General features: G+C 38.9%; 1 protein-coding gene across 3 annotated transcripts in view; it reads right to left on the reverse strand.

Moving 5' to 3' along the window:
- LOC124353483 (protein jim lovell-like) overlaps positions 1-12,404 on the reverse strand; it is a 54,653-nt gene that overhangs the window by 11,009 nt on the left and 31,240 nt on the right. For all 3 annotated transcript variants that reach the window (XM_046803327.1, XM_046803328.1, XM_046803326.1), the window contains exons 6-8: positions 11,832-12,047; positions 6,226-6,355; positions 5,515-5,660 (exon numbers count right to left, since the gene is read on the reverse strand). In XM_046803327.1, coding sequence (XP_046659283.1) covers positions 5,515-5,660; positions 6,226-6,355; positions 11,832-12,047 — 492 coding nt within the window. The remainder of the gene's footprint in view (positions 1-5,514; positions 5,661-6,225; positions 6,356-11,831; positions 12,048-12,404) is intronic.

The following is a 12,404-nucleotide window of genomic DNA, read 5'->3' on the forward strand; positions in this document are numbered from 1 at the left end:
AGGAGGATGTGTACCTTGAAGTCTTAGGCGTCCAAATTGTATTACGATGGAAGTTCAAAACTAGTTTACTGCTATGATATGAGCATAAATTTGTATGGTGGCCTTGTTGAAAAATAGTATTTTAATGTCACTTGCAAATGTATGCAATACACTTTTTTTCTTGTACTTAGTTTTATGTTTATATCAAAATGTAATCTACTTTCTCGATAGCCCTCGTATAAGCTATGGTGAAACAGACAACTCAAGTGACCTCTAATTTATACCATTCTTCTTCTTTTATCACGACTTACAATTACATGTTACATGATGAAAGTACTTTTAAAAACCTTTTACTTGCCACTACTCGTACTAACACACATTTTTAAGGGGAGAAGTAAAATATTTAAAATAATTGGGTATGCTCTCTACTGGTTGAGAAAGATACAATGCAATAAAAAACGTCTAATCGTGTGAAAATAATGTGCAACATCCCTCGAGATACCCAATTTAAGCTTAAATCACGCGAGTGCTCGTAAAGGATATCTTTAACTCTAGTACCATATTTATGATAACTTAATCTAAACCTACTTATAATGCATAATTACAAGAAGTATATAGAGACAGAGAGGCCTACTTCTCGCCGTCATAATTTTCTTTTGCATTGCGGTGCAGAAAACAAGCACAGATCGTCAAAATGACAGTTAATTTTCACAGTACACCAAATAGTCTGTTTTTTATAATAATGTATTTTTATAGGTCATCGGCAAGAAAAATTTTTCCAAAAATAGCAGGTGCTGGATAATACCACAGTACCGTTTAAAAAAAAGTATATTTATTTATGATTTTAAGAGCTTTAATCAAAGATTGATTCTTAAATAAATGATAAAACTTTAGTTCATCATCAGAACCAAATAATCAAAGCTGTGTTAATCAATGTGACATGATGAAATGTTACTGCATTTTTTTCCACTTAATTTTTCAGCTATGTGCATTTTTAATTAGTACAAAAAGGGCTATTTAATAACTCTGTCAAAATAACAATAAAGGTTGAGTTTAACATTCGCAGTGCACAAGGGGAATAGCATGCTGAATGTATTTGTAATTACGAGCTACACTGAGAAACCAAACACGACATACCCTGTCAGTACTGATGTGATTAACATTCGCAGTGCACAAGGGGAAGAGCATGCTGAATGTATTAGTAATTACGAGCTACACTGAGAAACCAAACACAACATACCCTGTCAGTACTGATGTGTTTAACATTCGCAGTGCACAAGGGGAAGAGCATGCTGAATGTATTAGTAATTAAGAGCTACACTGAGAAACCAAACACGACATACCCTTTCAGTACTGATGTGTTTAACATTCGCAGTGCACAAGGGGAAGAGCATGCTGAATGTATTAGTAATTACGAGCTACACTGAGAAACCAAACACAACAAACCCTGTCAGTACTGATGTGTTTAACATTCGCAGTGCACAAGGGGAAGGGCATGCTGAATGTATTAGTAATTAAGAGCTACACTGAGAAACCAAACACGACATACCCTTTCAGTACTGATGTGTTTAACATTCGCAGTGCACAAGGGGAATAGCATGCTGAGTGTCTTAGTAATTACGAGCTACACTGAGAAACCAAACACGACATACCCTGTCAGTACTGATGTGTTTAACATTCGCAATTGCACAAGGGGAATAGCATGCTGAATGTATTTGTAATTACGAGCTACACTGAGAAACCAAACACGACATACCCTGTCAGTACTGATGTGTTTAACATTCACAGTGCACAAGGGGAATGGCATGCTGAATGTATTAGTAATTACGAGCTACACTGAGAAACCAAACACGACATACCCTGTCAGTACTGATGTGTTTAACATTCGCAGTGCACAAGGGGAATAGCATGCTGAATGTATTAGTAATTACGAGCTACACTGAGAAACCAAACACGACATACCCTGTCAGTACTGATGTGTTTAACATTCACAGTGCACAAGGGGAATAGCATGCTGAATGTATTAGTAATTACGAGCTACACTGAGAAACCAAACACGACATACCCTGTCAGTACTGATGTGTTTAACATTCACAGTGCACAAGGGGAATAGCATGCTGAATGTATTAGTAATTACGAGCTACACTGAGAAACCAAACACGACATACCCTGTCAGTACTGATGTGTTTAACATTCGCAGTGCACAAGGAGAATGGCATGCTGAATGTATTAGTAATTACGAGCTACACTGAGAAACCAAACACGACATACCCTGTCAGTACTGATGTGTTTAACATTCGCAGTGCACAAGGGGAATAGCAAGCTGAATGTATTAGTAATTACGAGCTACACTGAGAAACCAAACACGACATACCCTGTCAGTACTGATGTGTTTAACATTCACAGTGCACAAGGGGAATAGCATGCTGAATGTATTTGTAATTACGAGCTACACTGAGAAACCAAACACGACATACCCTGTCAGTACTGATGTGTTTAACATTCGCAGTGCACAAGGGGAATGGCATGCTGAATGTATTAGTAATTACGAGCTACACTGAGAAACCAAACACGACATACCCTGTCAGTACTGATGTGTTTAACATTCGCAGTGCACAAGGGGAATGGCATGCTGAATGTATTAGTAATTACGAGCTACACTGAGAAACCAAACACGACATACCCTGTCAGTACTGATGTGTTTAACATTCACAGTGCACAAGGGGAATGGCATGCTGAATGTATTAGTAATTACGAGCTACACTGAGAAACCAAACACGACATACCCTGTCAGTACTGATGTGTTTAACATTCACAGTGCACAAGGAGAATGGCATGCTGAATGTATTTGTAATTACGAGCTACACTGAGAAACCAAACACGACATACCCTGTCAGGACTGATGTGTTTAACATTCGCAGTGTCATGCTGAATGTATTAGTAAATTACGAGCTACACTAGGTGCACCAGGGGAAGTGCATGCTATGCTGAATGTAATAGTAATTACGAGCTACACTGAGAAACCAAACACGACATACCCTGTCAGGACTGATGTGTTTAACATTCGCAGTGCACAAGGGGAATGGCATGCTGAATGTAATAGTAATTACGAGCTACACTGAGAAACCAAACACGACATACCCTGTCAGTACTGATGTGTTTAACATTCGCAGTGCACAAGGGGAATAGCATGCTGAATGTATTAGTAATTACGAGCTACACTGAGAAACCAAACACGACATACCCTGTCAGGACTGATGTGTTTAACATTCACAGTGCACAAGGGGAATAGCATGTTGAATGTATTAGTAATTACGAGCTACACTGAGAAACCAAACACAACATACCCTGTCAGGACTGATGTGTTTAACATTCACAGTGCACAAGGGGAATAACATGCTGAATGTATTAGTAATTACGAGCTACACTGAGAAACCAAACACGACATACCCTGTCAGGACTGATGTGTTTAACATTCACAGTGCACAAGGGGAATAACATGCTGAATGTATTAGTAATTACGAGCTACACTGAGAAACCAAACACGACATACCCTGTCAGTACTGATGTGTTTAACATTCGCAGTGCACAAGGGGAATAGCATGCTGAATGTATTTGTAATTACGAGCTACACTGAGAAACCAAACACAACATACCCTGTCAGTACTGATGTGTTTAACATTCGCAGTGCACAAGGGGAATGGTATGCTGAATGTATTAGTAATTACGAGCTACACTGAGAAACCAAACACGACATACCCTGTCAGTACTGATGTGTTTAACATTCACAGTGCACAAGGGGAATGGCATGCTGAATGTATTAGTAATTACGAGCTACACTGAGAAACCAAACACGACATACCCTGTCAGTACTGATGTGTTTAACATTCACAGTGCACAAGGGGAATGGCATGCTGAATGTATTTGTAATTACGAGCTACACTGAGAAACCAAACACGACATACCCTGTCAGTACTGATGTGTTTAACATTCGCAGTGCACAAGGGGAATGGCATGCTGAATGTATTTGTAATTACGAGCTACACTGAGAAACCAAACACGACATACCCTGTCAGTACTGATGTGTTTAACATTCGCAGTGCACAAGGGGAATGGCATGCTGAATGTATTTGTAATTACGAGCTACACTGAGAAACCAAACACGACATACCCTGTCAGTACTGATGTGTTTAACATTCGCAGTGCACAAGGGGAATGGCATGCTGAATGTATTAGTAATTACGAGCTACACTGAGAAACCAAACACGACATACCCTGTCAGTACTGATGTGTTTAACATTCGCAGTGCACAAGGGGAATAGCATGCTGAATGTATTAGTAATTACGAGCTACACTGAGAAACCAAACACGACATACCCTGTCAGGACTGATGTGTTTAACATTCACAGTGCACAAGGGGAATAGCATGCTGAATGTATTAGTAATTACGAGCTACACTGAGAAACCAAACACAACATACCCTGTCAGTACTGATGTGTTTAACATTCGCAGTGCACAAGGGGAATAACATGCTGAATGTATTAGTAATTACGAGCTACACTGAGAAACCAAACACGACATACCCTGTCAGGACTGATGTGTTTAACATTCACAGTGCACAAGGGGAATAACATGCTGAATGTATTAGTAATTACGAGCTACACTGAGAAACCAAACACGACATACCCTGTCAGTACTGATGTGTTTAACATTCGCAGTGCACAAGGGGAATAGCATGCTGAATGTATTTGTAATTACGAGCTACATTGAGAAACCAAACACAACATACCCTGTCAGGACTGATGTGTTTACCATTCGCAGTGCACAAGGAGAATGGCATGCTGAATGTATTAGTAATTACGAGCTACACTGAGAAACCAAACACAACATACCCTGGTCAGTACTGATGTGTTTAACATTCGCAGTGCACAAGGAGAATGGCACGCTGAATGTATTTGTAATTACGAGCTACACTGAAAAACCAAACACGTCAGTACTGATGTGTTTAACATTCGCAGTGCACAAGGGGAATAGCATGCTGAATGTATTAGTAATGTATTATGTAATGTATATTAGTAATTACGAGCTACACTGAGAAACCAAACACGTCAGTACTGATGTGTTTAACATTCGCAGTGCACAAGGGGAATAGCATGCTGAATCTATTAGTAATGTATTATGTATTATGTAATGTATATTAGAGAAACCACTGAGAAACCAAACACGACATACCCTGCAGACTGAGTGTTTATACCACCAGTGCACAAGGGGTAGCATGCTGAATGTATTAGTAATTACGAGCTACACTGAGATACCAAACACGACATACCCTGTCAGTTTTGATGTGTTTAACATTCACAGTGCACAAGGAGAATGGCATGCTGAATGTATTAGTAATTACGAGCTACACTGAGAAACCAAACACAACATACCCTGTCATGACTGATGTGTTTACCATTCGCAGTGCACAAGGAGAATGGCATGCTGAATGTATTTGTAATTACGAGCTACACTGAGAAACCGAACATGACATACCCTGTCAGGACTGATGTGGGCGTCGATGTCCAGTTGATCTGGCTGCTCCATGGCTCGTAGTGTCTCGTACTTGACCTTGACCGCCTGGTCGTGAGGGCTTATGGGACTGGTGTCCACCGCCACCCTCGTCTCTACCGGTGTCATCACTAGACCACAACATCACAATAACTATGTTACTTGCTACCTGTAATACAACACACTGTCCCTATCAACTGTACATTCTTCCTTTCTGTAATTTGTTTTTATTAATTATTTTTAATTAATTATTTTTTAATACGTATTCTAAATAACTTGTTGGTCTAGTTTTTATTTAGCACTCTATAACTGTAAATTTGATTAATAAGCCGACATCTGTAATTCTAGTGTAGGCATTATTATGTGGGCAATTTTACTGCCTAGAGTATGGCAAAGTTTGACTGAATAATGCCCATAAAGAGAATTTTATTTTCCAATAATACATGTTTCTGTCTCCAGTCTAAGTATGAATTAGTATAAACTGCATAAACATTTTTGCATAAATACACCGTTCAGAATCAAGAACTATAGACTAAGTCTGCACAATCAGAAAAATTAGTCGGTAAGGAAATTATTTTTAAGACTACTTTAACTGGTTGCAGCAAAAATAACACAGACTAATCAGTTAATTTAAAATAACCGAACTAACCAGTTATTTCCATTCAGTTATTCCCACCAATAATGTCCGATACTCACCAGTCATTTCCTGGTGCTGTGGGGGAGAGGAGATGAGAGAAGGAGTGGGGGAAGTGTTCTGCGTAGCAACATCTGCCGTTAGAGAATCCACGTCCGAATGCACACTTAACCCTGACGATTCCAACAGTACCTGGAACACAACACTGAATTTCAATTCTGTACAAAACCATCTCCAACAAGACGGTGGATAAAATATGTCATTTATTTTCCAAAAATACATTTTTTGGCTATAGTAGAGCCATTCAATCAGATGGTCTCTGAAGATGAAAGAGTTAATACAATTATATCTAGTTCTTGAAGTTAAATATTAGGGACAATTTAAGGGGGGGAAATCCTAGTTGTTTTTATCCACATTATTTCAGTGAAACTGGTTAAATTTTATACCTAAATTCCAAAATAAACAGTACAAAATAAATAATTTTACCACTATTACTGTACCCAATGCATGTATAGAAAATCCAGCGAACTTATATGACAAGACTGCACTGATAAGACTGGATCTCCTGAAATTTATCTTTTACTTTCTATGTATTTTTTTTAAGAATACAAAGGCCTCAAACCTTGTTTCTGTTACAAAAACTAAATAAATATCCATTTTTTGTGGCAGCTTTGCTGTAGTGATGACATCAGCATAGAGGCAGCTAATTAATACAAGAGTTATCCAGAAAGTAGAATTAATATAAACAAAAAACAAAGTACAAGAAATAAATTGTATTACATACATTTGAAAGTGACACTAAAATACTATTTTTCACCATACAAATGTATCAGCATGTATCATAGCAGTAAACTAGTTTTGAACTTCTAGTGATATAAAATTCTGCCGCATGAGACTTCAAGGTTGTCACACCTTCTCGCAGTTCCATGTCATCATTAAAGCGCTGCGACACAATCCACGTCTGCACTGCTAGAATCAGGTGGTAGTCGCTGGGTGCAAAATCCGGACCGTAGGCAAATGTGGAAAACCTCCCACTTAAAAGCATCCTGGACTTCTTGAGTCCAATTTGGTCAGGTGTTGTCGTGCAAAAACTAAATTTTCGAACTTAACTCTCCTCTGCGTTTGTTTTTTATTGCTATCCTTAACTTTTGCAAGATTTCACAATACCTCACATTTTATGGTTGTGCCACGTAGAGTTCTGCCCCTATTGGCTACAGAAAGAAACGTTATCTACTTTCTGGTTAGCCCTTGTATTTCAACAGCTACTATTATGTTGATGAAGGGAATATATTATAGATCTGATCACTCTTGACTGAACTGATGATAATTTAAACTTAAACTAATTCCAAATATTATTACATTAATATTCTCTATTTTAAATGTCCTAAACTCACAATAAGTTTAATACTGGTCGTCTCCCAACTTTCCTACAATGACATTTTCCTGGTTAATATTGTTGTAAATGTTATTGTTGTACAAGGTAGAAGTACGCCAGATCATGTGTCGTGGAACAGGTTTCACTAGAATTATATGCAAAATTTCAAATCTTAAATTATTTTGTGGCCAGACATACAGAAAATCAAACCAACAAATGATACATTTTGTCAGTCCCATGAGTGATAAGCTTCAATGACACTCAACCAAATCTCATGGAGGACCTGCCTCACTGAACTTTTGTCTATATAGAAGTGAAGTTACAAGCACAATGTCACTCAACCAAATCTCATGGAGGACCTGCCTCACTGAACTTTTGTCTATATAGAAGTGAAGTTACAAGCACAATGTCACTCAACCAAATCTCATGGAGGACCTGCCTCACTGAACTTTTGTCTATATAGAAGTGAAGTTACAAGCACAATGACACTCAACCAAATCTCATGGAGGACCTGCCTCACTGAACTTTTGTCTATATAGAAGTGAAGTTACAAGCACAATGACACTCAACCAAATCTCATGGAGGACCTGCCTCACTGAACTTTTGTCTATATAGAAGTGAAGTTACAAGCACAATGACACTCAACCAAATCTCATGGAGGACCTGCCTCACTGAACTTTTGTCTATATAGAAGTGAAGTTACAAGCACAATGACACTCAACCAAATCTCATGGAGGACCTGCCTCACTGAACTTTTGTCTATATAGAAGTGAAGTTACAAGCACAATGTCACTCAACCAAATCTCATGGAGGACCTGCCTCACTGAACTTTTGTCTATATAGAAGTGAAGTTACAAGCACAATGACACTCAACCAAATCTCATGGAGGACCTGCCTCACTGAACTTTTGTCTATATAGAAGTGAAGTTACAAGCACAATGACACTCAACCAAATCTCATGGAGGACCTGCCTCACTGAACTTTTGTCTATATAGAAGTGAAGTTACAAGCACAATGACACTCAACCAAATCTCATGGAGGACCTGCCTCACTGAACTTTTGTCTATATAGAAGTGAAGTTACAAGCACAATGTCACTCAACCAAATTTCATGGAGGACCTGCCTCACTGAACTTTTGTCTATATAGAAGTGAAGTTACAAGCACAATGACACTCAACCAAATCTCATGGAGGACCTGCCTCACTGAACTTTTGTCTATATAGAAGTGAAGTTACAAGCACAATGACACTCAACCAAATCTCATGGAGGACCTGCCTCACTGAACTTTTGTCTATATAGAAGTGAAGTTACAAGCACAATGACACTCAACCAAATCTCATGGAGGACCTGCCTCACTGAACTTTTGTCTATATAGAAGTGAAGTTACAAGCACAATGACACTCAACCAAATCTCATGGAGGACCTGCCTCACTGAACTTTTGTCTATATAGAAGTGAAGTTACAAGCACAATGACACTCAACCAAATCTCATGGAGGACCTGCCTCACTGAACTTTTGTCTATATAGAAGTGAAGTTACAAGCACAATGACACTCAACCAAATCTCATGGAGGACCTGCCTCACTGAACTTTTGTCTATATAGAAGTGAAGTTACAAGCACAATGACACTCAACCAAATCTCATGGAGGACCTGCCTCACTGAACTTTTGTCTATATAGAAGTGAAGTTACAAGCACAATGACACTCAACCAAATCTCATGGAGGACCTGCCTCACTGAACTTTTGTCTATATAGAAGTGAAGTTACAAGCACAATGACACTCAACCAAATCTCATGGAGGACCTGCCTCACTGAACTTTTGTCTATATAGAAGTGAAGTTACAAGCACAATGACACTCAACCAAATCTCATGGAGGACCTGCCTCACTGAACTTTTGTCTATATAGAAGTGAAGTTACAAGCACAATGTCACTCAACCAAATCTCATGGAGGACCTGCCTCACTGAACTTTTGTCTATATAGAAGTGAAGTTACAAGCACAATGTCACTCAACCAAATCTCATGGAGGACCTGCCTCACTGAACTTTTGTCTATATAGAAGTGAAGTTACAAGCACAATGACACTCAACCAAATCTCATGGAGGACCTGCCTCACTGAACTTTTGTCTATATAGAAGTGAAGTTACAAGCACAATGACACTCAACCAAATCTCATGGAGGACCTGCCTCACTGAACTTTTGTCTATATAGAAGTGAAGTTACAAGCACAATGACACTCAACCAAATCTCATGGAGGACCTGCCTCACTGAACTTTTGTCTATATAGAAGTGAAGTTACAAGCACAATGACACTCAACCAAATCTCATGGAGGACCTGCCTCACTGAACTTTTGTCTATATAGAAGTGAAGTTACAAGCACAATGACACTCAACCAAATCTCATGGAGGACCTGCCTCACTGAACTTTTGTCTATATAGAAGTGAAGTTACAAGCACAATGACACTCAACCAAATCTCATGGAGGACCTGCCTCACTGAACTTTTGTCTATATAGAAGTGAAGTTACAAGCACAATGTCACTCAACCAAATCTCATGGAGGACCTGCCTCACTGAACTTTTGTCTATATAGAAGTGAAGTTACAAGCACAATGTCACTCAACCAAATCTCATGGAGGACCTGCCTCACTGAACTTTTGTCTATATAGAAGTGAAGTTACAAGCACAATGTCACTCAACCAAATCTCATGGAGGACCTGCCTCACTGAACTTTTGTCTATATAGAAGTGAAGTTACAAGCACAATGACACTCAACCAAATCTCATGGAGGACCTGCCTCACTGAACTTTTGTCTATATAGAAGTGAAGTTACAAGCACAATGACACTCAACCAAATCTCATGGAGGACCTGCCTCACTGAACTTTTGTCTATATAGAAGTGAAGTTACAAGCACAATGACACTCAACCAAATCTCATGGAGGACCTGCCTCACTGAACTTTTGTCTATATAGAAGTGAAGTTACAAGCACAATGACACTCAACCAAATCTCATGGAGGACCTGCCTCACTGAACTTTTGTCTATATAGAAGTGAAGTTACAAGCACAATGACACTCAACCAAATCTCATGGAGGACCTGCCTCACTGAACTTTTGTCTATATAGAAGTGAAGTTACAAGCACAATGACACTCAACCAAATCTCATGGAGGACCTGCCTCACTGAACTTTTGTCTATATAGAAGTGAAGTTACAAGCACAATGTCACTCAAACCAAATCTCATGGAGGACCTGCCTCACTGAACTTTTGTCTATATAGAAGTGAAGTTACAAGCACAATGACACTCAACCAAATCTCATGGAGGACCTGCCTCACTGAACTTTTGTCTATATAGAAGTGAAGTTACAAGCACAATGTCACTCAACCAAATCTCATGGAGGACCTGCCTCACTGAACTTTTGTCTATATAGAAGTGAAGTTACAAGCACAATGACACTCAACCAAATCTCATGGAGGACCTGCCTCACTGAACTTTTGTCTATATAGAAGTGAAGTTACAAGCACAATGTCAACTCAAACCTCAATTTGTTCTCAGGATATTGTGTGGGAATCGGACAGACTGACGAGAAAATTGACAGCTCATGAGTGAAGCAAAATATACCAAATTTCAAGGTCATAGCTCAATTCTTCTCAAGATATCCCCAGAGTTATAAATGTCATAACAGAAAAAAAATGTATCTGATTTGATTGGACAAAAGTGTATACAAAAAAGCAGTCTGTCAGTCGATAGGGTTATGGAAACTGTTTGAGGGTATCCAAGGTAACCCTACTGATAGAAACAAAACTCAGCATGTGGTTTAAACATTCAAAACCAGTAGTCAAAACTGGAATCCCACCATTTCTAGCCCTAATTTATCTTTATCAGGCATTGTAATGTTGAACTAAAAATTTTATTTTACTTGTAAGTAATCTTAAATAAGAAATTACTACAAACTTTTCCATTAAACATTTGTTTATAAATGGCAAACAACCAACATAAAAGTCTCAGTCCATATGGCAGCATTGTCAACTGACAACAGGTATTAAAAATGTCTTATTTTCAGCATAAACTTATCTACACCTTATCTGCACCTTAACTTTTAAACATTTTCAATTACACCTACGATTATATCTATTAAAACCGAACTGATAGTTATGAATAATCAAATATGTGTTGGATCAATATGAAATGTTCTTTAAAATAACAGAAAACAATACTATCTCACCACCACAAATATTTACACAAGGAGCGCACGTATTTACTATTTACATAGACACAAGTACCGCCACCCTTACCTGCTGCGTGGATGGCAGAGCGTGAGTGGACATGATGGGTGGGGGACTGGTCATCATGATCGCGTCTGCGTGCGTGTGCGCATGTGAGTGCGACAGGTGCGCGTTGTGGCCCACTCGGCTCTCAAGTATGACCACACCCGAGACTTCACTCTTCAGGTCATCGTCAGTGGAAGTGGCCACAGTGATACAGTTGGCGAGTGTGTCAACCGATGACAACTGGAACAGACCCACACCTCATGCAACCCCTAACGTACAAGTTACAACCCCCTTCAGTTACAGCCCCCAACACTCCTTCACCACTTCCCATATGCTTACACCACTTCTTGATACACCTAATCATGGGCAACACAAATTAAAACAAGGAGATATATATATTGGGAATACTATTATGCAACTTTATTCAAATTATTTGTAAATGTTTCCCTCAATTTTATAGGATATGCACCCCCCACAACATGCCTCCTTTAAACGTTATGAGTGCTACAGCATTTAAGTTTTGTTGAGAAATGCCCGACATTTGGGCAGTAATCTTTAAAAAATAAGCATTTTACTACATAAATATCACGTACATAA

This window comes from Homalodisca vitripennis, chromosome 2 (genome assembly GCF_021130785.1).
Source record: "Homalodisca vitripennis isolate AUS2020 chromosome 2, UT_GWSS_2.1, whole genome shotgun sequence".
Classification (NCBI taxonomy): domain Eukaryota; kingdom Metazoa; phylum Arthropoda; class Insecta; order Hemiptera; family Cicadellidae; genus Homalodisca; species Homalodisca vitripennis.